The 26,913-nt window shown below is 49.0% G+C and overlaps 3 protein-coding genes across 12 annotated transcripts; 2 read left to right on the forward strand and 1 right to left on the reverse strand.

Moving 5' to 3' along the window:
- Window positions 1-55: 55 nt before the first annotated feature.
- Window positions 56-5,303, reverse strand: LOC133499001 (uncharacterized). 3 transcript variants are annotated; one of them, XR_009794509.1, is made up of 4 exons: window positions 5,112-5,303; window positions 2,769-4,441; window positions 1,538-1,669; window positions 56-957 (listed from the first exon to the last, which is right to left on the reverse strand). XR_009794509.1 is itself a non-coding variant. In XM_061816437.1 (3 exons), exons 1-3 carry the CDS (start codon window positions 2,814-2,816, stop codon window positions 817-819), a joined length of 321 nt encoding a protein of 106 aa, XP_061672421.1. In that variant the 5' UTR covers window positions 2,817-2,994; the 3' UTR covers window positions 56-816. The 3 variants fall into 3 exon arrangements, 1 of the variants encoding a protein (XP_061672421.1); XR_009794510.1 differs by lacking the exon at window positions 5,112-5,303 and adding an exon at window positions 4,532-5,100; XM_061816437.1 differs by lacking the exon at window positions 5,112-5,303 and having other exon boundaries at window positions 2,769-2,994.
- Window positions 5,304-5,438: 135 nt separating this feature from the next.
- On the forward strand, window positions 5,439-10,363 carry nudt18 (nudix (nucleoside diphosphate linked moiety X)-type motif 18). 4 transcript variants are annotated; one of them, XM_061816427.1, is made up of 7 exons: window positions 5,439-5,556; window positions 7,803-8,013; window positions 8,109-8,219; window positions 8,576-8,678; window positions 8,788-8,911; window positions 9,417-9,538; window positions 9,650-10,363. In XM_061816427.1, the coding sequence occupies exons 2-7, from the start codon at window positions 7,858-7,860 to the stop codon at window positions 10,030-10,032; spliced, it is 999 nt and encodes a 332-aa protein (XP_061672411.1). In that variant the 5' UTR covers window positions 5,439-5,556; window positions 7,803-7,857; the 3' UTR covers window positions 10,033-10,363. The 4 variants fall into 4 exon arrangements, with proteins under 4 accessions (XP_061672411.1, XP_061672410.1, XP_061672408.1 ...); XM_061816426.1 differs by having other exon boundaries at window positions 5,477-5,782; XM_061816424.1 differs by having other exon boundaries at window positions 5,477-5,782; window positions 7,618-8,013; window positions 9,650-10,358.
- A 9,802-nt stretch (window positions 10,364-20,165) lies between these two features.
- vsig10 (V-set and immunoglobulin domain containing 10) lies at window positions 20,166-26,797 on the forward strand. Of its 5 annotated transcripts, none has more exons than XM_061816407.1 (10): window positions 20,166-20,306; window positions 20,387-20,689; window positions 21,508-21,801; window positions 22,010-22,333; window positions 22,784-23,068; window positions 23,162-23,275; window positions 24,430-24,442; window positions 24,606-24,730; window positions 24,804-24,900; window positions 25,754-26,797. In XM_061816407.1, the coding sequence occupies exons 1-9, from the start codon at window positions 20,252-20,254 to the stop codon at window positions 24,866-24,868; spliced, it is 1,578 nt and encodes a 525-aa protein (XP_061672391.1). In that variant the 5' UTR covers window positions 20,166-20,251; the 3' UTR covers window positions 24,869-24,900; window positions 25,754-26,797. The 5 variants fall into 5 exon arrangements, 4 of the variants coding, with proteins under 4 accessions (XP_061672391.1, XP_061672392.1, XP_061672390.1 ...); XM_061816408.1 differs by lacking the exon at window positions 25,754-26,797 and adding an exon at window positions 25,365-25,738; XR_009794508.1 differs by lacking the exon at window positions 25,754-26,797 and having other exon boundaries at window positions 21,495-21,801; window positions 24,804-25,324.
- Window positions 26,798-26,913: the final 116 nt, after the last annotated feature.

Raw genomic sequence — 26,913 nt, forward strand, 5'->3', positions numbered from 1 at the left:
TTATTGTGTGAATGTTATGGTTGGTCTTTCTCTTCTGCTGTCTTGTTAAAAAAAAAACAAAAAAAATGTTCGGCAGTTTTTCTTTTACATCTTTGCTGAAATACTTTATTTTTATCGTGTGGAGATGTGCAAAAATTGTTTCAAAATGGAAAGAATTGACAGATGTTATGATCTTTGTCTTGTTATCGTGTCCAAAAAAATATGGAACGGTTGCCCCTTACTGATGGATGAGTTAGTCCTTATTTATGAAAATATTTGAAAACAACAACAAAACATATCAGTTTGAACACCTACTATCTTGTCTTTGTAGTTTATACAACTGAATTTAGTTTGAAAAGCATTTGCAAATCATGTTTTCATTTATTTTTACACAATATTCCAACTTCAACTTCTGGGTATGCAGGACAATATGACGTGATGAATAATACGAAAACAATCATATATGAAGACATATAACACACTAACATACTAAAAATGACATCACACCTTAAAAGACAAATGAATGACATCCTTGACTTGTTTTGATTTTGTGTTGTCATCGTAAATTGTCGTGCCAGGTGGAGAGCGCTGCACGGTGGCCGCAGGATGTAAGTACACAAGGGGAAAGCGACGCCTATAAAAGGACGTCCGGGTGTGGGCGGGCGTGACCGACTGTCAAAGCCAAAAGGTAAGCTGAGCTGCAATGCGGCCGCATTGCCAGAGCCGCACACGAATTGACTGAATTCAATTATTGATCGTCTTTTTCCAAAAATTTCATAGCCAAGTGATGACGCGCCTTCAAACACCCCGCAAAATGGAAAAAAAACCCAAAAACATTCAGAAAAGCGCTGCGGCGTCCAGAGCTTTCACGCGCGCGGCGAAGAGCGCCACACTTTTTTCCACGTGAGCGTTGAGCTGCGCCGGCGTCGCCCGGGGGTTGGCGCGCACAAACTGCGCCACGCTCAGGATGCACTCCGTCTGCGCACACAATCATCACGTGGTTTTATTAAAAAAAAGAAGAAAAAAAAAAAAGGCCAAAATTGACAACTTTTCCAGTTCCACTCGAGCAACGTTGGCGTCCACAAAAACGAGCACGCAGCATCAAACGTTGCAACTTTTACGATGTTTTCATTTTTTCCCAAACAGCCCTCCCCGATTAGCACCTATCAACACGTTTCACAACTTTTACAATTCATTTTCATACTTTTTTTGCTCAAGAGCCAAACACTACTAGCACCTCGCAACAATTCAGCACTTTTAAAACTCGTTGAACAAAACATTTCATATGCTTTGTTCAACAATTTAGAACAGTTTAGAGCCAATTTAGGCTCCCGCATCTTGCAAAGGGACATTTGGACAGCGCCGGGATTCAAGCCGGCAACCTTTTACTCGTTCTCCCAACTGAGCCACAACCTTTTCGGCAGATTTTAGCAACTTTGCCAAAGCCAAGTTCAACTGGGCGGCCACTAACCACTTTGTAATCGACGTAACTGTCACGGAGCGGTGACGGCACTCAGTAACCCGTAGCAACAAACTCCCGCAAGTGTCCGTCGCGCACCTTGTAGGCGTCCACCTGTCGCTGTCCCGTGAGGCGACCCAGCAGCTGGCCGGCGACGCGGACGCGGGTCACCGCGGTCAGTAGGCCGCGGTCCTCCGGGCTGTCCGAGCTCAACCACCTCAGCAGCGCCACCTGCGGGAAACGCAATGTAAAATGTGGGGAGCTGCTGTGGGCCACAGCTCAACCCCTGACGCTCACACGCAGACTAATCAGCTCAACGCTTGAACACTTACAATTGGTTTTTGTTATATTCTTTTGCAAAATATCGTCATTAGATTTTTTGGAAGGGTGCCGTAATGGATTGGCATTTCAATATATCCATCAATTATCTGAGGCGCTTATCCTCAAAAGGGTCACGAGCGTGCCGGGGCCTGTTGCATCCATCTACGGGCAGGAGGCGGGCTACACCCTCAACTGCTGCTCAGCCAATCGCAGGGCACGTAGAAGCACACAACCGTTCGCTCTCCCATTCACACCTACGGGCAATTTAGAGTCTCCAGTTAACCTACCATGCAGGTTTTTGGGGACGCGGAGTGCCCGGAGAAAACCCACGCAGGCACGGGGGGATGACATCATCCAAACTCTGCACAGGTGGAGCCGGGATTTGGACCTCCGTCCCGAGTACTGCGAGGCGGGGGCTCTAACCAGTCGACCATCACCCAGTCGGTTTCAAATCAAACCAACGGGGGGGTGACTTAACTGGAGTCAAACGAGCACCCCGGTAGACGACTGGTTAGCACATCTGATTGTGATCAAATCTGCATGTGTGGAGTTTGCACGTTCTCCCCGTGGCTGCGCGGTTTTCTCGGGTCACGCTGCTTTTTCTCCCACAACCCCAATTTAACATGCATTGATTGGAGACTTTGAGATGGCCCGCGAGTCTACATGCGAGTAGCAGTGGTCGGTTGTCTGTGTGTCCCCCGCGATTGGCTGGTGACCAGTTTCAGGGTGCTCTCGTCCTCTCGCCCGGAGATAGCCGGTGAAGGCTTCGGCAAGCCCGCGACCCGCCGAGTGAATTGCTTGGTCGTCAAATTAAATCGAATGATTTACTCAAACAAAGGTTTCGGTTGTGAGAACGTTTCACTTGGCCTGGGAATGACCCCCCCCCCCCCCGCTCTCAAAAAGACAAGCTGATTTGTTGAGTTTAAGAGACAAAAAAAGGAAGGTGGACGGACAAGAAGTGACCTGTTGAAACATGATTGTGACGTTCATCTTTGGACTGAGTGCTTACCTGCTGAAATAAATCCATGTTACTCATTTTCCCTTCACCCGTCGTCATGTTCAATACCAGAGTGGCAAGGAAAGACGAAGCTAAAAAGCCACTTTTGTCTTAAAAAAAAAAAAAAAGAATCAAAACCCAACAACTTGAATGACGACGATCAATTCTTCTTGTTTTACTTTTCTCCTTTTCCGCCTTCTTGTTCTTCTTCTCGGTGGTCAGTCGCTAAGTTCTACGCCGCTGCTGCCGCCAAGCGGCTCCACCGTGACACTACCACGACGGTGGGTAAACGTCAACGCTTCAAGCTATGAGATGTACAACCGTCGTAACCAATGCACGTTACGCCCTTCCTATGTGATTCTAGAGCTTTTTTTTTTTTTTTTTTTTTTAACCAAAAAGTATGTTCGTAAATTCACCCCAAGCGCTCTCTCTCCATTCCGGAACCTTCGGGCAACCTGAGCGCGTTTGGGGTGTGCAGTTGGGTCCTTCCGAGGGCGGGGCAGGACCACACGTTTGTTTACAGGCTGAACTGCCACATTCAATATGGCGGACGCACTGACGTATCCCTGCCGATGGCCGACACCCTCGCCCCTAAATTCATACAAAATGGAGCGCAGCTTCAAGTTTGGAAAGATGTATCATATTTGAACGACTTATCATTTGCGGTGCCTTATGCACCGACCGGGCCAGCACGGGAAATTCACAAGGCATCCATTCCATTTCCAGTGAGAAAAGCCACACAGGCATGGGGAGAACACGCAAACTCCACGCAGGTAAGGCCGGGATTTGAATCCCGGTGAGGCTGATGCCCCACCACTTCCCCACCGTGCCGCCCAATGAATAAAGCATTCACTGAATATTTCAAAAAATAATGCCGAGGAGATGGAAAAAAAAAAAAGAGCTGTGGATTATAGCTTGGAAAATGATGCTTAAAATGTTACTGAGTGGGAATGTTTTTTACACTTTACAATTATTTGTATTTCCATAGTATACGTTTCCCACGTATATTTCCATATACGTACGGTATTTGCATGCTGACACGTGCGTTTCCATGTTGCGGTTACACTTTTAGCATGTTTTGTTTTATTTCTTTGCATCACAAACGTAGATGCAGCGTTACCATATTAATGTATTTAAAATGAAAAAAAAAAACAACACAATTCTAATGGGCCTTTGTACAGTCATCATCACGCGAAAGATTAACAGCTCGACCCGAGACCCGACGGGCGGTCAGTCGGACAGCGTTTGTCCCGGTCAGCTGCGCTCCGGGTTTTTGGCAAAAGTTCCCAGCTGCTTGGTGTTGACGTCCTTGAGCTGCTCCAGCTGCCGCTGAGCTCGCCGGTACAAATACTCGATGTGCATCACATCCGTCTTCTTGATGCCGCCGGCGTTCTGGCGGAACTCGTCTCGGATGCGGGGCAGGAAGCCCGGTTTGTCCCGTCCGGCCCGCAGGAACTGCCGGTAGAGCGCCAAGACCTGCTTCTGCAGCTTACTGTGCCGCGCCATCCGTGACGGCGGGCGGAAAAAGCGTCACCAGAAGGAAGACGGCGCAATCGCGACGAGCGCTCCCGTACGACTCGGAACGCACAAAAGGCCCACTGAGTGGCGCAGTGAGAAGAAAAGTCTCCAAAGTTCTGAGGAAATTTCGACACCGGCCTCTGTTGATCCAGGTGAGTTCTGATTGGCTGAAACGCAGGAAGCACAAAATACAAATTGGCATGACAATACAACAGGCTGCAGGGAGGATGCTAACTGGATAACCATGGTAACACAACCTGAAGCACCGCTGACGATTTTTGAAGACATTTTGAAGTCTGATGACAAGAATTCCAAAGGAGAGTAATGCACCATCAGAAATCAACAATTGTGTGTATTACAAAGCCATAAACATGCACTATTTCCCCATGAATTCACGTTAATCGTGGAAATGCTTAAAAAAAAATCGCATCATGTGGAATAAACATTTATTTTAAAAACACACTTCGGGGAGGGACAAAAGTCAAAATGTGCCACACAAATCACGACTTCACATTTTGACGAATCAGCGGATATCAACAGGAAAACTTTGGACACACGGTGACTTGGTCGTGTTTACAAGATAGATATAAATATGCATTATGTGCCACACAATTTCTCTATTCCCTCATAATCAGTGAAAATCATTGATTGTTGATTGTGTATAAAACAGTACTCGACCGTGAACATGTGACGAATCGGCGAATCACGAGAAGACGTTGCACGTAAAAGGTGTCTCGTCCACGTTGACAAGGTTTCACAGAAAACAAACAAAAATAAAATAAACAAACCACATACGAACTCATTCGCGTACAAACAAGATGCCCTTATTAAACTCACAGTTTGACTGGCCGCCGGTAGTTTTACGTCATTCTCTTGGCGTGAAAGGACAAACAACCTTCACGTCGCTGCTCGCTTCGCTCAGCTTGTTACGACACAATAGCCTACTTCCCATTCATTATTTCAAAATAATTGTCCGTGGGTTTGAATTCTCTAATACTGACTTAGCACACACACCAGTGACTGGAAAACGCAGTATAAAAACGATATAATAGGCCATACATTGTATTTGTTTCACGGTTTTACAAATAATTTGTCTTGAATCTCCAACATGAGTACACATTAGCTTTTATTTTAAAAATAAAAAACACTAAGACGGAAGTAAGTGTCCGTGCGGCGAGCATTAACGTCTCAAATATCAAAACATTGCAGAGTTCATTTCAGGAAGATATTCAGCTTGGATCGAGTCTTTCCCCGCTTTTTTTTTTTTTTTTAAGAAAACATTGTAAGTATCGAGTCTTGGAGGCCCTGTAGCTCAGTGGTTAGAGCACTGGTTTGGTAAACCAGGGGTTGTGGGTTCGTATCCCACTGGGGCCTCCACTCCCTGAGAAGGGTTTGCGTCGGTCAGGAAGGGCATCCGGTGTAAAAATTGTGCCAAATATATATGTGCGTTCATCTGAGATGACACGCTGTGGCGACCCCGAAAGGGACAAGCCGAAAGAAACTTTATTGTAAGTATCGAGTCTTGACGGGCTTCAATTGGACGGTTGTGTTTTGATGATATTTGAGTAAATAATTTGATAGTTTAGATGAACTTGTGCAACCTTCTCTTGAGGATTGGTGCATTATCTTAATATCATTCATAACTTTCGGGCTGCATTGAAGAAGGAGAGTGATGATATCAGGCTGAAAAAAAAAATCACTTGCCGGAGTAAACATTTCTGTCTGAATTATTGTTTTTCTACACAAGTTACAGCTGTAGCAGTTCAACGATGCCCCATTTTGTGTTTTGCGACAACGCCGCTGGGCACCGGGTGGCCGCCCCTTGTCGTCATTTCAACATTTTGTTACTCTGTAGTTGATGATTAAATCATTTAATGCGAATAGCCAAACACAAAAGGCTAAAGTGAAAAGAAATACCTCGAGAATTCCATCCATCCATCCATCTTCTACCGCTTATCTGCAGTCGGGTCGTGGGGGGGCTGTAGCTTGAGCAGGGATGCCCCAGCCAGTTCCTCCAGCTCTTCCGAGGCGGTCCCCAGGCATTCCCAGGCCAGCCGGCAGACGTACGGGGGGGGTGTCCCTCCCCCATATCCATCTGTTGAGCTCCCGTTTCATTCTTCCCCCCGCTCATGAACAAAACCCCGAGATATTAGAACTCCTCCACGTGGGGAATGAGCTCATCCCTGACCCCTTTTCCTACTGAGGATCGTGATCTCAGATTTGGAGGTGCGGATTCTCATCCCAGCAGTTGGTCACTCGGCTACGAACCGTTCCAATGAGAGTTGGAGATCGCGTCTTGATGAAGCCAACAGAACCAGATCATCTGCAAATGCAGAGATGCAAAACTGAGTCCACCGAGCCGGACACCTTCTATGTTGTGACCGTGCCTAGAGATTCTGTCCATAAAAGTTACATTACGCCTGGCCAGCCGGTACCCATCACCTGTCTCGGGGGGGGGGGTCAATAAGTACACCCACATATGCGTGGCACCTCTCACCATGGGCAACAACAGACTGGGAAAGAGGACTAGTACGAAAATCATGCCGTGTGTGGAGGGGGAGCCAGACCATATCTAGTGGAAACTTCTCAACCTCACCTACCAGCTCAGTCTCGTTCTGTGGCAGAGAGGTGAAATTCCACATCCCTCGGAGCAGTTTCTGTCACCAGGGATCGGATCCCCGAGATCTTTTGGCCATTGCCCAGCTCACGCTGCACCCGACCTGTATGGCCCCTCCCACAGGTGGTGAACCCACAGGAAGGGCGAGGACCTACCCTATCCTTTCGGGCCGTGGCCGGGTAGGCTCCTTGTGTGCAGGTTCGGCCACCAGGAACTCACCTTCAAGCTCCACCTCCAGGCTCGGCTCCCGGGGGGATAACCTGCTTCCGGGCAAGGGAAAACGTCTTCCTGAATGTTTTCTTTTCTTTTTGGGTTTTTGGATCCGTAGTTTGTCTGGTCCCTTACCGAGGACCTTTTTTGCCACGTGTGACCGTACCAGGGGTATCAAGCCTCAGACGGTTTACCTCCTAGGATCAGCGGGACACAAAAACCCTCTACCACGATAAGGTGACAGCTCGTTGAATGGAGTTCTAAGGTTGCAGGTTCAAACCCTTCCGAGCAAGGGAATTAATTGTGTTTGTCATTGGGGTTTATGGAGCCATACTTTGTCTGGTCCCTTACCTCGGACCTGTTTCCCATGGGTGACCCTACCCAGGGGTATAAAGCCCCAGACAACTTACCTCCTAGGATCAATGAGACACAAAAACCCTCTACCACAATAAGGTTGCGGGTTCAAATCCTTCCTAGCAAAGGAATTAATTGTATTTGTCATTGGGGTTTTTGCAGCCATACTTTGTCTGGTCCCTTACTTCGGACCTGTTTCCCATGGGTGACCCTACCAGAGACCCGAAGACTCTGACAATTTAGCTCCTGGGATCTTTGGGACACACAAACCTCTCCACCAGGATAGGGTGACAGCTCAAGGAGGGGAACCCGGCACGTGTGGCATGAAATCCGGTTGTGTCCACGAGGTGTCCGGAGCTGGTTAGCTGAGATCAGCCAATGAGAGGGCAGTGAGTCGGTCACATGGAGCTAGAAGAGGTAGAGACACAGGTGGAGAATCTGCTGAGCGGCCTCGGCTGCGAGGTGACAGCGTGCGACATTGGCCTCGAGCAAAGCAAGCCGGCGTCCCTCAAGAACAACGTCACGTACGTCGTGTGCGCCGTCATCTTCAACGACAAGGTGACGCACATCGCAAAAGTTCATCCAAATGGATTCTGTCAATCAAGACAGTTGCCATAGTTACCTAGACGCTCTCTCTGTTTCTCTCTTGTCAGGAGGAGGTTCTGATGGTCCAGGAGGCTAAGCAGGACTGTTACAAGAAGTGGTATCTGCCAGCGGGTAGGGTGGAGGTGGGCGAGAGCCTGCAGGAGGCGCTGCTGAGAGAGGTGAGCGGAAGGATCGTTCCAAATGTTCCGTCTATTTTGAAGTATGACTTCCAGACACTTTTTTTGCTGGTCTGATCGTGATCGACAGTGCCACTAAATGTCAAACTGGCTTCGTAGGATGAATTTCCCCTTCCAAAATATACCAAATTCAAGGATCTGTGGAAATGACCCCTAAAATGTCACCTTAAGCCAAAATAGTGGAACTACCGTGTCTTTTGGGTCTGACTAATTGAGGATTTTGTGTGGGTCTACTCATGATAGACAGGACTACCGCATTTTATACTCCCAAATCAAGCTGGCCTCAGGGGCTAAAGTGCGCCACAAAGCCAATTTTGGGGGGGTTTGTTTGCATTTAGGTGAAGGAGGAGGCGGGCTTTGAGTGCCAACCAATCACATTGTTGCTGATCCAGGAGCAGGGACCTCAGTGGATCCGCTTCATCTTCCTGGCCAAGATCACAGGTGTGCAATCGTACGTTTGTCCAGTCGGAGTTGCCGTGCAAAAACTGGAGCGCATCGGGTTGCTTGTACATTTTGGGTAAGATCACGTGCTCACTGTCTGCCTTTCTAGGCGGAAGCATCAAGACTTTGTCATCAGCGGACCAGGACTCTCTGCAGGCCGCCTGGTGGGACCGGCGCGCTTCCCTCCCTCTGAGGGGCCGAGATATCCTGCGGCTCATCGACTTCGGGCTTAAGTAAGACCACGTTTGGTTTGTGTTGGAAGGTGGCGTGAGAGGGATCTTGGTCTCCTTGATGTGTAATAGTGGTCCTGGACTTGTCTCTGTGAGTCAGAACAGTCTTTAGATACAACCTGGGTAAGCGTTATCTCTGAATGAGACAGATCTTGGACTTGGCTGAGTCATAGCAGTCTTTGACTTGTCTCTTGGTCAAAGTGGTTTGAGATGGGTTTTTTTTTTCCCTAATTCAGAGTGGTGTTAGATTCCATCTGTGTCAGTGTACTCTGTGACTTGTCCCTGGGTCAGAGTGGTCTAATACTTGGGAGTCGAAGGGATCTTGGATGAATCTGTCAGATTGGTCTTGGATTTCCGGGTCAAAGTGTGCTTGGATTTGTCTGAACCAAAGTGGTTTTGGATTCTTCTCTGGTTCACAGTGGTCTTTGATGTGTTTCTGAGTGAGAATGTACTTGGGACTTCTCTCTCTGCCGGAGAGTTGCCTTACGCTGACCATAACTGCATTCAGATACCTTCGAGAGGCCTGGCATCCAGTCACACTGCCGCTGGATGTGAGCTGCCGCCACGTGGTCCAGAGGCTAGTGCTGATCTTCAGCGCGGATCAGAATGTCTGGATCCTGCTGGTCAAAGGTAGCCCGCTCATCTGACCGTTGCTTGTATTTGTCCATTAGAACGTGCCACCAGAATGTTCTGGCTTTCTGGCCACCCATCCCTGTCCTGACTTCCTGTGGTGTCCCTCAGCACCCAGGCCCCACCTCCCCGCGGCGGCGGCTCTGAAGACTCACACAGTCACGTGGGCGGCCAACATGGTGGTACAGGACGCCATGCCGTCGGCGTACTACGAGCACAACGTCAGCACGCTGGGCGTGTTCAGCCTGCAGCACGACGGACGGCAACAGGGAAAGACTGATGGCGTGTGCTTCAACACGCTTGTGGCCCTGCAGCCCGACCGTGTGCAACGCGATGAGGACGGCGCCGCGCTACCCGCGCCGCCCACCCGGGTGCCGCCCCCCGTGGAGAACCCGCGTTACATCTGGCACCAAGTTCTCGCACCCGCGGTCAGAGAGAAACTCCTGGAAAAGAGCAGAAACACCAGCATCCTGCCCATGCACAGCCTCTACTGATGACACTTGTAGGTGCCCTGCGATTGTCTCGCAACCCGTTGAGGGCTTTCCGCACCTCTCGCCCGAAGATAGCTGGGATGGGCTCCTGAACGCCCATGACCCGCGTGAGCATAAGCGGAATAGAATGTGAATGAATAAAACAAGAGCGTCAAAGTCATTTTTGTTGCGGGTTACGGTTTTCCTCTGGGGGGCCGTTAAACTGAAACCATCAAAATATTTGATTGCCTCATCATATTTCCGCATTAAATTTATGAACTAGTTTGGGAATCACAATCACAAATCAAGGGTAATGGGTTTTTCAAGTATTGTTGATGTTTGGTCACACAAAAATGCTTGCAATATCTCACATTATCACATATGATATGACAATTTGAAGGTTGGGTAGCGATTATAACAAGAAACACATGATTTCCCTTCGCGGGCCACATAAACTCAAGCGGCGGGCCGGATCTGGCCTCCGGGCCTTGAGTTTGACACCTGTGGAATAAATGAATGAATACATTTTGTGACGAATTAAAGGAAGGTGTCGACTTGATGAATTCACAGACGAGTAGAATACGGTTGAACATTTTACGAGAACGACATTTATTCAGAGTTAATTCGATGGATGTCGCGCAAGTCAGCGAGGGCTAATTTAATATTTCATCTTTTTCAAGCGGGAGTTTTCCTCCAGGCTCTTCAGGTGATGATTCCGCGTCTCCAGACGGACCAGCCACTCCCCGCGGAGCCTGACAAGGACAGGAAGAGGAAGAGGAACAGGAAGTCAACGTCAAGTCATTGCCGCCAAAGTGACCAACAGCAACGCTTTCGCTTCTCCTAAACACAAAAGTCGTCCAATCGCGTTCAGACTTTGAGCTGCGCTGCGGGAACTTGTCGACAAGAAGCACGCAAGACATTGAACAAGCGCGAGATGTACGTCAGAAAAACCGCAAAAAAAAAATCTCCTTTTCCAATGTCTTGCTTGGAAAATGGATCCATCCATTTTCTGAGCCCCTTATCCTCACGAGGGTCGCAGGAGTGCTGGAGCCTGTCCCAGCTGCCATCATGCAGGAGGTCTGAGCTGGTCGCCAGCCAATCGCAGAGCACGCGGAGAGAGACAACAGTCGCACTCACAATCACACCGGACGGGGCAATTTAATGCGTCCAATTAATGTTTTTGGAATGTGGGAGGAAAGCGGAGTGCCCGAAGAAAAGCCACACAGGCACGGGGGGGGGGGACATAAAAAGTCCACACAAGCAAGGGGGTCCGGGATTTGAATCCCGGTCCTCAGAACCGTGCCGGATTGCACACAAAGACCTGCAATTCTGCTTTCTTTGAGGACTGCAAAAAAAAAAAAAAATGGCAAATATTTACTGGTGGGAGGTCTGATTAATAACTGTAAACTGAATTGATTGTCAAAGCAGCTGCCAATTCATTTGATAATCAGTTGTTGATTCGTCCATTCGATGTTGCTGGGTCATTATATGATTGTGATTCATTTCTCATTGATTGGGATCATCCGCTGTGTGTGTATCGTTTCTCCATATAAGATGGCGGGAGTATGCGTGACAACAGCCAATCCAGTTGCCAGTTGGAAACACAAAAGAGGAAGCAGAAACCCCGGTCGGAAAATCGAGGCCTCGTTCTGGCAACGGAGGCGAACGGCGCCAACTCCAAACCAAGATGGACCGAAAGGTACGTCGGCACCCTCACAAACAGGCAACATTCGTTTATTTCTTTTGGAGCGCCAACACCACCCGAGCGATGTCGTGGAAAGCAGAAAAAAATGGGAGTGCGCTCAGTACAGCGTGTCACTCTGTGGCGCCGCTAGCGCTCATCAGTGAATGCGAACACCGTTATTTACATTCCAAAGTGTGATTATCGTCCCAGAGGGGGCACTTGATTTATTTTGTACATCACAATTGCAAAATAGCAGGAAATCTTTGTTTGACTGTTGTCTGACAATTTTGTATTTTTGTCTTGCTTGCTTCTCATGACAACATCAGGTCTGGCTTACTGTTTTCAAATATTGACTGAGGAATGCCGTCAGTAAGGGTTTGGCCTACATTTTTGAGGGCGATAAATGATAATTTTGTGGGTTTTTTAATGCCTCTGAAATCATGAGAAATGGTGTCTTTAGTCTGCCGGAGACGAGCCCTCGCCTGTTCATCAAATATGTCTTCAACGCGGACCGCCGAGGTTCTGGCTGCTCAACGGTTAAGTTGCCGTTTGCGAGTGTTCCGTGGAGACGACACACGCAACTCGGAGCGAGGTGCTGACATTTTAAACAACGTCGCAAACTAGCGAACATAAACAGTTGGCGTTCCCTTGAGTTCGACACGCCGCACGTGGAGCCGACCGGCGTGAGTCTCAAAAGCCCCCCCCCCCCCCCCCCCCCCGACGCTGCCGTCCGCCGACTTGTCGAGGTGGGAAAAATCTGGCCTGTCTATTTTTTATTTCATGGACGATTAGTCGATACGGTCTACAAAAAGCGTGGATAAAATGTTGAGCTACTCTTTAGTTTTCAGTGCAGATCCTTTAAAACGATGTAAATAACGATTAAGTGAGCTCGGACGATGTGAAAAACTCCTGCAGGACGCGTTGACGACACCTTGCGTACGCCACAGAGCACGGCGACTTTCAGAGTGCGCTACGAGTATCATGATGAAGAATCACTGAATTTGGTACCTATAACCCTTACAACATATTTTACGATATTCAAAGGCACTGGTAACGTTCCAAAAAAACCTCCGGCCCATTTGTTGAAGTACACGCTTGTGGCTGGGTTGCCATGGAAACGTCAATCCTTCCACACCGACGCCCTTCAGACGGGACGCGGTCGCCAGGCATCGATTACCGGCGGCCGTGATGAGCTCGGGCGTCGTGGGACATATTTGCCGCGTGAGCTTCATCCCGTTTGGAGAGCGCTCGTCAGCACCCGCGTTGGGGAGGCGCAGCTGTCGATCGCCCGGCTACGTTTCGACTGTTGCGGATTATTCCCCTCGCAAACGCACAATCGGGCAGACGCTTGAAATGATTACGATGACGGACATCCCCGCGCAGGCCGTCGGCCTCCTTTCAGTTGACGACATTTGACGGGCCGGAAGGTTTTCCCTCAATCAAGCCGCGAACTGGTTGCCAGGCAACGGGGTGTGATTTGTGGGACATCTGAAGTTCTGGGTGGGCGGGTGTGATATTTCCTCCACGTGGCAGCACATTTATGACATCGTTAAATGACGCCATTAACAGATTTCTGCGTCGCTGGGGTGGCTCGGTGCCAGGTAGGGGCCTGAAGCTCAGTTTTAGGATGACTAAGACAGGAAAGCTTTGACATTAGCACACAATACCAGATATTTGGTAGGGGGTTTTTCAGGGAGCTTCACCCCCCCCCCCCCCCCGGCTCCCCCTAAAATAGGCCTAGCGTCGTTGAGGAACGTCAGTAGCTAACGTTAGCGCGAGGTGACCTCTCGTCACTTATCAGTTTGCCATGAGGATTTGGCAAGCTGGCCGGTAGCAGCGTGTTTTCCGGCCTATTCGTGCAGCGAGCTAAGGCAAAGCTGCTTGAGAACTGCGAAATGATGAGGGGATGACCGGACCTGCCCAACGACAGCGGCGGCGGGATGAGCCGCGACGGACGGAGGATGGCTCATGCTTGGGTTACGCTAAATGCTAACGTCACTCCACGAATGAGGATATGTACTGAGTGTTATTTAATGACAACATGCTAAATGTTGAAGATGACGAGCACTAAACATTTCTAAATGAGGACTCGTGTGGTAAATGTCAATCAATTAGGTTTTGGGCTAAATGTCGGTAAATTAGTCGTGCACTAAATTTAGCACAGTGGATTAGCTGGAAAGTGTTGGCCTCACGGTTCTGAGGACTCGAACTCTGTCTTTGATCAGGGAAGCCACTCGGCGCCTCTTGGCCCTCGCTCGGTTGTCTACCGCCGTTGCTTCATATTCAATTGATTTTAGGATCCTTGTAGGCAGAAAACGGTGCATGGATTCTTCTTCTTCTCATTATTATTATTATTATTATTAGGAACAAGCCACCTGGCTGGTCTTGACTTGACTTTGTCCTGAATGGCGACAGGAGCAGATTGAACGAGGCATTTGGGTAGCGTTTATGCAGAACGAATACACGAGGACGCTTTCAAGATGTTTCTGGGAAATATTTGGAAAGTCTTCATGAGCCGTTTTGCTTGTATAAGGTAGGTCTCGATAAATGACAGGATATTCATCGTAATCGCTCCGGCCGATTGTGCAACGGAAGCCTGCAGATGTGTCTTTTCTTGTTCTCCGATTTGGAGTGGAACTTTGTGAGGCTTCTCCAGGTCTTCACGTCCCGTAAATCACATCTGGAGTCAGGCTTCTGTTGCCGCTGAATGACATGCACCTGTTGTGAGCGTAGGTGGCGCTGAGAAGGCCTTTCCGCCGGGGGATTTAGGTGCCGTTTAGGTGCGGGAAGGATTTACGTCTCACTTGTGCAGCGCGCTGGCGTCGCGCCTGCGCTCCTCGCTGGCGGCGTCGCGCTCGTGCCGGTCGATTCGTTTCTCCCAGAAGTTTTGGATGAGCTGCCGGTCGGCGATCAGAGCCGCGCTCATCTAAACACGCGCAAACAAACCAGTAAACGGCCCATACAGTACCTTGTCGTCGTCATACTTTGTGGATTTGTTGCCATGAAAATCAAAAACATCCTTCATCTTGCTATTTATCATTGAATCATGCCAATGATACTTTTTGTCTGACAGAGATTGCTCAGATTGAATGATCTAACAAAATAAACTAAACTAACGGCGTAAAACTGTGCCAAACAAATGTGCGTTCATCTGAGATGACACGGTGTGGCGACCCCTAATGGGACAAGCCGAAAGGAAAACAAGAACAACAGAACTGAAATAAAATCCACCATCTCATCGTGATTTGTGACATGCTGAAAATCACCCACCTTGGTTGTGCGCTTTGTCCTTGAACGTGAAGACGGCGCGACGCCTGAAACGTTGCCTCGTTTGTGCGCGCGCACGTTTTAGCCGTCGCCGTGAACGTGAGCTGCTCATGTGACCTTCGCTGGTGATGATGTCATGTACAATTCACAGCTTGTCTGTCTCCAAGCGGCAAATGAACGGGCGGAGGCGCGCCCAGACTCGACACCGCCCCCCCCCGCCGCCCCCCCCCACTCCCCCTGTTTACAGTCCCGGTCAAGCTCGGTAAGAAAGCGCTGCTGTATTGCCACCGCGTGATGAAAGTGATCATTTAACATTGCTTATAGGGTTGCGACTACTGCGACAACATGCTAGTTTCGTTAGTCCGTCTATGGCGGTTTGCATTGTTTGCAAGCATTAAGCAAGTAGACTTGAAGTTAGGTGGTGCCATTATAAACATCGCGTCTTTGTTTTAGACATAAACGTCAACTGGGAATGGCAATGAATGAACAGCTTGAGGCCGAAGCAACTTTCTTGACAGCAAAGTAACACAAGAGGGCAGCAAAGCATCATGTTGAAATGAAACTCCTAAACGCAGTTCAACATATTTCCTGGACACCAAGATGTGCCTACATGGCAGCAGCACCCCAATAGATGATATCAAAAGACATCATTCATTTAAGATTTTACGACAAATTTTCTTTGGTGGGGTGTCGTGCACTAGCGTACCCCCCGCCCAGTGCCCCCCCAGTAGAAGTTCAAGAGCTGCGCGCTGACCTCTACTGGTTAAACATGACACTTACGCTTGGACGAGCAATCCGCTTTGATTTTATCCTTATTTGTGAAACCGTTAAACGAAGTAAACTCAAACTGTCTGCAAACATGCTTGACGGTGAACATAAAAGGTTGAATGCAGCTTTAAAAAAAAAACAAGACACGGTATGTCATATTTCATCTGTCTCACGCCCACATTTTCTGTCGTGGGCGTCCTGGAGCCTATCCTAGCTATTTTTGGCCAAGAGGCGGGGGTACGCCCGCAGCTGGTCCCCAGGGCACGTAAACAAACAAACAACGCTTCACACCTTCAATCAAGAAAAGCCACGCAGGCACCGGGAAAACCTGCCAACCCCGCATCGGCGAGGCCCGGATTTGAACCTGCAACCTCGGAACTCTCAGAACAAAATACAGGACAGGACCAACTATGACCAAAATCCAAATGGTTTGCGTGTTTTTGACATACAGTACTTGTCCATTAACAATGATTGTGATTCTAATAAGATTTTGCAAAATTCATTGCAGTTGTGATTATTCCTGCATCTTTATGATCTCGTGATTATGTTTTCCTTTCTCCGTGTCGTGTGTGGCAACTTTTCTTTGGGGTCTTTCATTTTCAGCGACTTGGGGTGACTTTTGAGTCAGTAGTTTGGTTTTACAGTTTTACAGTCTGCGATTTTGTGACTGTATCTTGAATTTTGGGATTTGCGTTTGCGATGCTGACTTTAAAAAAAAAAAAAAAAAAAAAGGTGGAGGTTTCAAGGAATGTGTTTTAGCGATTTAGAAAACCTGCAAGTGCCCAAAAAAACAGCAACACTACAGAAATATTATTTGCTTTGTTCACTTAGATGACGGAATTTTTCTGAGCAGACATATTGATTGTGTGCATATTTGTAAATTTCTGTTAAGCGCTTTGTCCTGCATTTTCTTCTTCTTTTCCTTTCGGCTTGTCCCGTTAGGGGTCGCCACAGCGTGTCATCTTTTGCCATCTTGGTCTTATCTCCTGCATCTTCCTCTCTCAACACCCCAACCGCCCTCATGTCTTCCCTCACCACATCCATAAACCTTCTCTTTGGTCTTCCTGTCTCTCGCTCTTTTTTTCCTGGGAGCTCCATCCTCAGCATCCTTCTACCAATGTACTCACTCTCTCGCCTCGGAACATGTCCAAACCATCGAAGTCTGCTCTCTCGAACCTCGTCTCCAAAACATCCAACTTTGGCTGTCCCTACCTCTAATGAGCTCATTTCTAATCCTATCCAACCTGGTCACTCCGAGCGAGAACCTCAACATCTTCATTTCTGCCACCTCCAGTTCAGCTTCCTGTCGTTTCTTCAGTGCCACCTCTCGTCTCTAATCCGTCCATCATGGCCGGCCTCACCACTGTTTTGTAAACTTTGCCCTTCATCCTAGCAGAGACTCTTCTGTCACATAACACACCAGACACCTTTCGCCAGCTGTTCCAACCTGCTTGGACCCGTTTCTTCACTTCCTGACCACACTCTCCATTGCTCTGTATTGTTGACCCCAAGTATTTGAAGTCGTCCACCCTCGCTATCTCTTCTCCCCGTAGCCTCACTCTTCCCCCTCCACTTTTCTCATTCACGCACATATATTCTGTTTTACTTCGACTAATCTTCATTCCTCTCCTTTCCAGTGCATGTCTCCATCTTTCCAATTGTTCCTCTGCATGCTCCCTGCTTTCACTGCATATGACAATATCATCTGCGAACATCATGGTCCAAGGGGATTCCAGTCTAACCTCATCTGTCAGCCTATCCATTACCACTGCAAACAGGAAGGGGCTCAGAGCTGATCCCTGATGCAGTCCCACCTCCACCTTAAATTCCTCTGTCACACCTAAGGCACACCTCACCATTGTTCTGCTGCCATCATACATGTCCTGTACTATTTTAACATACTTCTCTGCCACACCAGACTTACGCATGCAGTCCCACAGTTCCTCTCTTGGTACTCTGTCATAGGCTTTCTCTAGATCCACAAAGACACAATGTAGCTCCTTCTGACCTTCTCTGTACTTTTCCACGAGCATCCTCAAGGCAAATAATGCATCTGTGGTACTCTTTCTAGGCATGAAACCATACTGTTGCTCGCAGATACTTACTTCTGTCCTGAGTCTAGCCTCCACTACTCTTTCCCATAACTTCATTGTGTGGCTCATCAACTTTATTCCTCTATAGTTCCCACAGCTCTGAACATCCCCTTTGTTCTTAAAAATGGGAACTAGAACACTTTTCCTCCATTCTTCAGGCATCTTTTCGCCCGCTAGTATTCTGTTGAATAAGTTGGTCAAAAACTCCACAGCCATCTCTCCAAATTGCTTCCATACCTCTACCGGTATGTCATCAGGACCAACTGCCTTTCCATTTTTCATCCTTTGTAGTGCCTTTCTGACTTCCCCCTTAGTAATCATTTCCACTTCCTGGTCCTTCACTCTTGCCTCTTCAACTCTTCCTTCTCTCTCATTTTCTTCATTCATCAACTTCTCAAAGTATTCTTTCCATCTATTTAGCACACTACCGGCACCAGTCAAGACATTTCCATCTCTATCCTTAATCACCCTTACCTGCTGCACATCCTTCCCATCTCTATCCCTCTGTCTGGCCAACCTGTAGAGATCCTTTTCTCCTTCTTTCGTGTCCAACCTGGTGTACATGTCTTCATATGCCTCTTGTTTAGCCTTTGCCACCTCTACCTTTGCCCTACGTCGCATCTCGATGTACTCCTTTCGCCTCTCCTCAGTCCTCTCAGTATCCCACTTCTTCTTCGCTAATCTCTTTCCTTGTATGACTCCCTGAATTTTGGGGTTCCACCACCAAGTCTCCTTCTCCCCTTTCCTACCAGATGACACACCAAGTACTCTCCTGCCTGTCTCTCTGATCACCTTGGCTGTCGTCGTCCAGTCTTCCGGGAGCTTCGGTTGTCCATCGAGAGCCTGTCTCACCTCTTTCCGGAAGGTCGCACGACATTCTTCCTTTCTCAGCTTCCACCACCTGGTTCTCTGCTCTACCTTTGTCTTCTTAATCTTCCTACCCACCACCAGAATCATCCTACATACTACCATCCTATGCTGTCGAGCTACACTCTCCCCTGCCACTACTTTACAGTCAGTAACCTCCTTCAGATTACATCGTCTGCACAAAATATAATCTACCTGCGTGGTTCTACCTCCGCTCTTGTAGGTCACTATATGTTCCTCCCTCTTCTGGAAATAAGTGTTCACTACAGCCATCTCCATCCTTTTTGCAAAGTCCACCACCATCTGCCGTTCAAAGTTCCTTTCCCGGATGCCGTACTTACCCATCACTTCTTCATCGCCCCTGTTTCCTTTACCAATATGTCCATTACAATCTGCACCAATCACAACTCTCTCGCTGTCTGGGATGCTCAGAACTACTTCATCTAGTTCCTTCCAGAATTTCTCTTTCAACTCTAGGTCACATCCTACCTGTGGTGCATAGCCGCTAACCACATTATACATAACACCCTCAATTTCAAATTTTAGTCTCATCACTCGATCTGATACTCTTTTTACCTCCAAGACATTCTTAGCCAGCTCTTCCTTTAAAATAACCCCTACTCCATTTCTCTTCCCATCTACTCCGTGGTAGAATAATTTAAACCCTGCTCCCAAACCTCTAGCCTTACTACCTTTCCACCTGCTCTCTTGGATGCACAGAATATCAACCTTTCTCCTAATCATCATGTCAACCAACTCCTGTGCTTTTCCTGTCATAGTCCCAACATTCAAAGTCCCTACACTCAGTTGTAGGCTCTGTACATTCCTCTTTTTCTTCTGACGCTGGATCCGGTTTCCTCCTCTTCTTTGTCTTCGACCCACAGTAGCTGAATTTCCACCGACGCCCTGTAGGTTAGCAGTGCCGGGGGCGGGCGTTGTTAACCCGGGCCACGACCGATCCGGTATGGGATTCTTTAGATGAACGCTCATATTTGTTTGGCACAGTTTTTACGCCGGATGCCCTTCCTGACGCAACCCTCTGCATTTATCCGGGCTTGGGACCGGCCTACAGATTGCACTGGTTTGTGCCCCCATAGGGCTGCATTTGTCCTGCATTTTAATGTATACAAATGCAGTAAGAATTCATTTTGATTCTTTCCAAAATTCTTCATCCCTTCAATGATGCTGAATTTTTCAATTAACAATTGATTTTAAATGTATTTATCGCACACCCTTTGTAGAGACAAAGGGAAAAACTGCGGAATGAGGAAGTTCTGACTGACCTCTTTTCTCTGGAACGTTGCCCTCACCAACATGGCCGCCTCGCAGGCACGCGGGTTGCGCGCGTTCCTACAACCATATCGGACGTTTCCTACCTGGACGCAGCAGCCAATCACAATCCAGTGGGACGCGTCCCGCCTGGAAACAGGCCAACATGGCCGCTGTCGTTTTCCGAGCTCACCTGGGTTTGACGACTTCCGGAAACTGGTCCGACTGGTTGAACGAGGAACATTTTTTTGTTCTCACAAATCATTGTAACTAAGGCCATGAGGATCGTGTGGCGATGATGATGATGAGGAGGAGGAGGACGTTGGTGGCCGTCTATGTGTTCGCCACAGGTGGGTGTGGGCCACCCCTCACGTGAGCAGCAGATAACGGAATATAGTGCCAACTTTCCCAACGGCCATGTTTGTTTCAGTCGGCCTTCTTTGGGCATCGGAGGACGTGTCGGTCGTCGCCACGGCCTCGCCCGGCGACGTCGTCCGACTTCACTGCTACTCGGAGGGCTCCGTGACGCCGTCCTCCGCGCGTTGGTCGAAGGACGGCATCGAGGTGGGCTCCACCGAGGCGACCCCCCCGGGCGGGCAGCGGCTGGAGGTGCTGGCGGACGGCACCCTGCGCTTCCGGACAGTGGCGGAAGGAGACGAGGGCGTGTACCTGTGTCAGGCCGCGCTTCCGGCCAACATGACGTGGAAAGTGCGGATCAGGCTACAAGTGGCCAGTAAGTCTTCTTTCACCTCATTATACGTTAAGTTGCCACACGCGGACAATTAAAGATGAGGTTTTTCCAGCCCTTTTCAGCGTCATATTTATTGTCATGAACATACGTGCACACAAAATATGGTTCCTTCCCATCACAATCAACACACGCACACACGCCGGAGCAGGGGGTAGCCAAAGTTCCCGGGGAGATGGTCCGGTCGAGGTCTTGAACCTACGGCCGCCCCTTCCAATCGTACGCCTCATAAGATTATCCCGCAGAATGATCCTTCGGTGTGAAATCTTGTCGGAGTAGATTTGTCACGATTTGAAACTCTGAACCAGGTCAGGGTTGACGATCTTAAACGTTCAACACGGTCGCCATCTGACCAAAAGTCTTCGTGTGTGTGTGTGTGTGTGGAAACGAACCGTCCATCCGTTATCCAAGCCGCTTATCCCCAAAAGGGTCACGGGAGAGCCCGAGCCTGTCCCGGCTAGCTTCAGGCGAAAGGCGGACTACACCCGGAACTGGTCGCCAGTCAGTCGCAGGGCAGATATCGACACCGTCACTGAGCGGGAATTGATCGGTGACTATCTTCGAAATGAACCAATTTTAGGTTACTTTTAAAGCATATCCAATAACGGATTGATTGGATTTATTGTACATAATAAAGTAAACACTGTCAGTTTAACAGTAGGTAAAATGCACACGTTTTTGAAAACGTTTATCTCATTGTAACTTCTAAAATGGAAATATTAGCACGGTCACGATTTTTCATCTGCTGAGTGAATGGGTGATGTCCTCGTCATATTTTCTTCTTCCAATGGCAAATTTTGCAGGCGGTCCCTCGAACGTGTCGCTTTCCATCACGCCGTCCACGCTGTTGTCCAACGGCACGCTGGTCACGTACCGCGGCTCCGGCGTCTCCTTCCGCTGCGCCGCCGCCTCGTACCCGTCCCAGCGGCTCACGTGGAGTTTCGCGGGGACGCCGGTGGCCTCCGCCGACGGCGCCCCCTGGCTGGACTTCCAGATGGAGGACGTGCGGCCCGAAGCGCAGGGCGTCTACACCTGCGCCGCCGACAACGCGCTGACGCACGACGTCGCCGACGCCAGCGCTCAGCTGCTCGTCTACTGTCAGTATTCAGTAGTCACGTGTTACGAATACTCACCTCGCGCACGTGTTTGGGATGTGGGAGGGAGGACGGGGGAAAAACTCCGCACAGGCCGGGCCGGATTTGAACCCGCAATCTCACAACTGTGACTGCAACCGCTCAAGAACTGAATTTGAGAGGTTTTGTTTTTGTCAGTGTGCAAAGTGGACCTTTTTGTGTCTTGGCGCAGACGTTCCCGCCACACACCCCGAGTGCTCGTGGCTTCGGTCGGAAGACTCCACGCAGGTGCGCCTGGGCTGCGCCTGGGCCGGATGCTACCCGGACCCGGCGCTGAGATGGACCCAGGAGCGGAAGCGGGACCCGAGCGCGGACGGGGACCGGGACAGGGACCGGGACCGGGACCGGGGAGGCCGCGTGCTGGCCTCGGGGGTGACCTCCGTCCTTTGGGTGGCGCTCAACCGCTCGCTGCTGGCCGACGGGCAGACGCTCAGGTGCGCCGCGCAGCACTTGGCGCTGGCCGGCGGGCGGGAGGCCACTTGCACCTTTACGCTCGGTAAGTCGCGACAGGACACTTTTTCCGTTCAAATTTCATTTCCACAAAATCCACGGGAAACGCGGATTGACGCTGGAATGGAGCAGATAATTTGCTTGGTGACAATTATGGAAAATGGGCCACAGTGTGATTTGTGGAGCAGACGATTTGCATCGCTTTCAAGATTGTGCCTGTTTTCCGTCATTTCCTATTGACAGCTTTGGAACTTTCAGTCACAAAAAGAAATTTTCCAATTATTTTGATTTTCAAAGTTGGTGACCCTTTGACCCCGGAACAGATCGTTGGCATGAAGTTTGAAATTGGGACAGGTCATTTTCCATGATTTGCTAAACATTTTCAAATTGGTGACACTTTTCCAATTGTCTGCAAGCGGGCACAGCGCCGCCTAGAGCATCGGCGCCGGACGTCATGTCTTCGGCGGCTAACGGCACGCGTGCGCTCACCCCGCAGAGGCGCCGCGCCCCGAGGTCTCCCCGCTCGCTTGGGCGCAGGAGGGCGACAACGTGACGCTCACGTGCACCGAAGCGACGTCCGTGCCGCCGGCCGACACCGCCTGGTGGCGGGAGGCGGGCTCGGCGGCGCTGGCCCAGGGCCCCAAGTACGCCTTGAGCCGGGAAGGCGCCGCCCACAGCCTGACCATCGCAAACGTCAGCCGGGACGACGGCGGCGTCTACTTCTGCCGCAGCGAGAACCCGCTGGCGCTGCACCGGGCCGAGGTTTACCTCAGCGTCAGGGGTGAGTTGGCGGAATGCCCGTCGACCGGGCGCCGTGCCTCTCATTTTTTTGGTTTTTGTTTTTTTTTTCTTTCTGGATTATCTTTCTCGGCAGCGTCTTCGGACTACACGGGCGCCGTCATCGGCGTCTTCGTCGCCGCGCTCATCGTGGGTCTGGCGGCCGTCGTGGCCAAGCTGCTGTTCGCCAACAGACACCGCGTCTGCCTGGGTAAAAGCATCAGCGCCAGTTGGCACAACCTCTCAAAAAGGCCAGGAAAGCTTTCGAAGTCGGACCCTCCGTTCAATATTTGGACAAGTTGGCAAACCCTCCCAAAAGTCACTTGCCCCACCCCCCAAAAGACTCCCATTATCATCATGAATGAGTTGGCACTTTTTCAACATCCCAACGGAGTTGGTGCGTCTCCCCCACCCTGGAAAGCTGCAAAGTTGGATCGGAACCTTTTCGGGTCGATATCCAAAATGAGTTGGCACACCTGCAAAAATAAAAAAGCCTTTCAAGCTTCACACGAGGTGGGGGGGGGGGCTAAAGGAAGATCAAGCGAAAATGTGTCGACAAACCCGCCCCAAAAATTAATCCGAGTAATCTTTTGCCCCCTGGAAAATTCTGGCCACTGTCTGGAGGGGGAGGGGCTAAAGCAACCACAAAAATGTGTTGACAAACCCCCAAAAACGAATCAGAGCAAATTTGGAACATTTCGCCCACCGTCCGTGTTCATCGCATGCACACCCGTTTGTGGCAGACATGCGCAGTGTTGGCCCACTAAAGGAAGTACAAATGATTTTTAGGACACCGTCCGATTTATATTCTACACGTCACCAGTGAGAAGCAGGACTGAGCTGAATGCGAGTTAGCTTTTTGTTTGTCTTTTTGTACTTCGAATGGTCATCGCTGATCTGCGCTAATGCTCGTTGCGAATGCTAACTGTCGAAGATCGTGAAGTGGACCCTTCATAAATGAGAAATGATTTTTTTAAGGGGGGGGGGTGGCAATGATCGATTCTATTGAGATTTGTCGTCCCCCCCCCCCCTCCCAACACCCCCTACGTAAATTGGGGCGGTGCGCCCCCCAAGAAAAGTTGTTAGCACCTTCAGCATTCACAAAAAGTCTTTTCGGCTTTGTCCCGCCTTCACCGTCACAACAGAATTGGGAAAAAAAAATCTGAAAATGTATTATTGCTAACTCTTAAACGCACGTACCCCCTTCAACGTCCCGAACGTGATGATGCACCCCTAAAAATAATTTTTGAAGCCACGCACCCCGTAGTTGAGTGAGGTGGACCCCCACCCCCACAAAAAAATTCAATTTCAAGTGCCCCCCCCCCGCAGCAGTCCTGACCTTCTTCTTTGGTGTTTGCGTTGCAGGAGGACCTTTCGGGTGAGCCGCCTGCCGTCGTCGCCGGCAAGAAAACGAAACGCACCAGCGCAAAACTGTTAGCGTTGGTCGATTTTGCAAGCGCCGCCGTTTGGGGCGCGGCGTCCGCTGGAGTTGGCGCAATTATGTGACGCCACAGCAAATTGCTTGCGTGTTTTCTTGGCAGGCCTTCGCCGGGCGACGGGGGCGACGTTCTGAATTTGGTGGAATCTGACGAGGAGCAGATCTTCCAGGCCGCCCCGCGCCTCCCCCCGATAACCGCGCTGGTCCAGATCCACCCCCTCCCGACCGGTGGGGGTCTTGACACCCGCGTGCGCCATGACGACAATTTTTTCTTTTGTAACGCTGGTGTCGCCCCCTACAGGTGAGCAGGAGGGTGTGGCAAATGAAAACGGCAGGGAGGAAGCCCCCGACCTGGTGACCCTTTAAGTGCGGGGGGGGCTTTTATCGTCAACAGGAAGGTCAGTGAGAATAATTGGACATTTGGAGGCCACGCGGTTTTTGTGGGAATAAAAATGAATTTGTTTTGATGGTGACCCGCAAATGGCGGTCATCCACTTCCCGCTCGATGTTTTTAGCGTTGGTGTGTAAATGACCAGAACTTAAGTAGTAAAATTGAATTTTGTTGCTTATGTCCGGCATATATTTTGATATTTTACAAGATAATTTTTTGGTAATTTATTTGGGGAGATTTTTTTTTTTTTTTGAAATCCATAATACTATCTTTATGAAAGGAATAATTAATGGTTTTATGAAAAAAAAAAGTTTTAGATATCTAGGCCATAAAGGTTCCTAATTTGACACCGATGTACAGTATGTGTAACAAATATCAATGGCTCTAAAGAGAGAAAAATGTACATCAATAAATGTCATTGTTGTCAGCAGACGTGCTGATTATTGAATGAATTCATGCGCGTTTCGCCAGTTTTGTCGTCCGGCGCCGTGACGACGGATGTGAAACGTGACGGCTTCAACGAACGGTACCGCCGCTCGTCGGGGTGACGGTCCGTGGGCCGATTAGATTGACCCGGCGACACTTAAAGGCTGAGATCCGATCGGACAAAAAAAAGGCACCATCCGCGGAACTCTTCCGGCAGTTCCTGGTCTACTCGTCTTTGTCTCTGGAGAATTTAGAATTTGTTTTGTTCTCAATGAAACCTGCTTTACGTTTTCAATTTTATTGAGAGGGTGGATAAAATATTGGCACATCTGCATCCCAGTTCTTGAGACCAAGGTTTGAATCCTGGCCTCCCCGTGCCGTTGTGGCTTCCCTCCCACGTGCGCGAGGTTACTTGAAGACAAAATTGTCCGTAGGTGTGAACGCGAGTGCCAGTGGTTCTGTTTCTACGTGCCTCGTGATTGGCTGGAGAGCAGTTCCTGGTGTGCCCCGCCTCTCGCCCGAAGATAGCTGGGATGGGCGCCGGCACTCCCGTGACTCTTGTGAGGATAAGTGTCTGGTAAAATGGATGGAAAGAAAATGCAAAACACACACACCAAAAAAAAAAAAGGAAAATGTACACATATGGCCTGCAAAATGTGTTTCAAACTTAAAAGGTAGGCCCCAGTGTAATGTAAAAACATTTTTTTTTCTGCACAGTTTGGGGATGAACTGTACTACTTGGACTGAAATAAAATGTTTCACAGAAGTTCAGTCAAGGTGGCATCGAAATGTTGAAAATATTGACTGTGAGGAGGCTGAAATTCCGAAGATCTGGACAATTTGAAATTATTGGAGCTCTAAACGATCCATGATCAAAATAATTGAAAAATAACGCATAAATGATTCGTTACTGATGAACGGTTGCAGTGCAACTTAGATGAAGTTCTCAACTTATGTATTGTATGTTTTTTTTGTTTTTTTTTTTTCCTTGTTTTCACGTTGCTTGAATTGATCAATAATAGTTCATTGACAGCCATTTACCATCTTTTGATGCAAAGCATCTTACATCCTGTCTTGGAAAGCCACACAAATGAAGTTATGATCAAAAATCAGTGTAGTTTTTCTTTCTGTCGTCCAATGCTGAAAATGGAATGGAATTTTGGAATTGTCAGAATGTGCAAAAGATTCTCGACTTTCAATGTTTTGACCACGTCTCAATGAGGGAATTTTAACATCGTTTGGGAATTGTCGGAATGGTGAAAATTGTTTGCCGGGTGATCTTGTGAGGGAAAAATCTGTCTCGTTTTTTGTTTTCTCTGTCCTGCATTTTTTGCCCTGATCATTCTTCACGACTGCAACTTTCCAATAAATTACCGCCCGTCTGTGTGTAAAGCAGCAAAACTGAAAGTTTTCCAGGTCCTCGATTGTGCTAAGGAAAACTACAAATAACAACAACACCCTGGACGCTGTGAATTGTTGGAATTTGTTCACGTTGGAATGGTTTCATTTGGTTGAGAAATATGAACGTGGCGGTAGTAAAAAAAAAAAAAAAAGACGGAATTAGAAAAACGATGACGAGAGGTGGGGGCGGGGG

This window comes from Syngnathoides biaculeatus, chromosome 4 (genome assembly GCF_019802595.1).
Source record: "Syngnathoides biaculeatus isolate LvHL_M chromosome 4, ASM1980259v1, whole genome shotgun sequence".
NCBI lineage: Eukaryota > Metazoa > Chordata > Actinopteri > Syngnathiformes > Syngnathidae > Syngnathoides > Syngnathoides biaculeatus.

Bases quoted from the DNA above. Each gene is read 5' to 3' on its own strand.
- LOC133499001 (XM_061816437.1), bottom strand. From the start codon at position 2,816: ATGACGACGGGTGAAGGGAAAATGAGTAACATGGATTTATTTCAGCAG. The intron at 1,670-2,768 runs GTAAGCACTCAG...CGTTTCCCGCAG, and splicing joins ACATGGATTTATTTCAGCAG to GTGGCGCTGCTGAGGTGGTT. The intron at 958-1,537 runs GTGCGCGACGGA...TTGTGTGCGCAG, and splicing joins GACAGGTGGACGCCTACAAG to ACGGAGTGCATCCTGAGCGT.
- nudt18 (XM_061816427.1), top strand. From the start codon at position 7,858: ATGGAGCTAGAAGAGGTAGAGACACAGGTGGAGAATCTGCTGAGCGGC. The intron at 8,220-8,575 runs GTGAGCGGAAGG...GTTTGCATTTAG, and splicing joins AGGAGGCGCTGCTGAGAGAG to GTGAAGGAGGAGGCGGGCTT. The intron at 9,539-9,649 runs GTAGCCCGCTCA...GGTGTCCCTCAG, and splicing joins CTGGATCCTGCTGGTCAAAG to CACCCAGGCCCCACCTCCCC.
- vsig10 (XM_061816407.1), top strand. From the start codon at position 20,252: ATGATGATGATGAGGAGGAGGAGGACGTTGGTGGCCGTCTATGTGTTC. The intron at 20,307-20,386 runs GTGGGTGTGGGC...TGTTTGTTTCAG, and splicing joins CGTCTATGTGTTCGCCACAG to TCGGCCTTCTTTGGGCATCG. The intron at 22,334-22,783 runs GTAAGTCGCGAC...CTCACCCCGCAG, and splicing joins CACTTGCACCTTTACGCTCG to AGGCGCCGCGCCCCGAGGTC.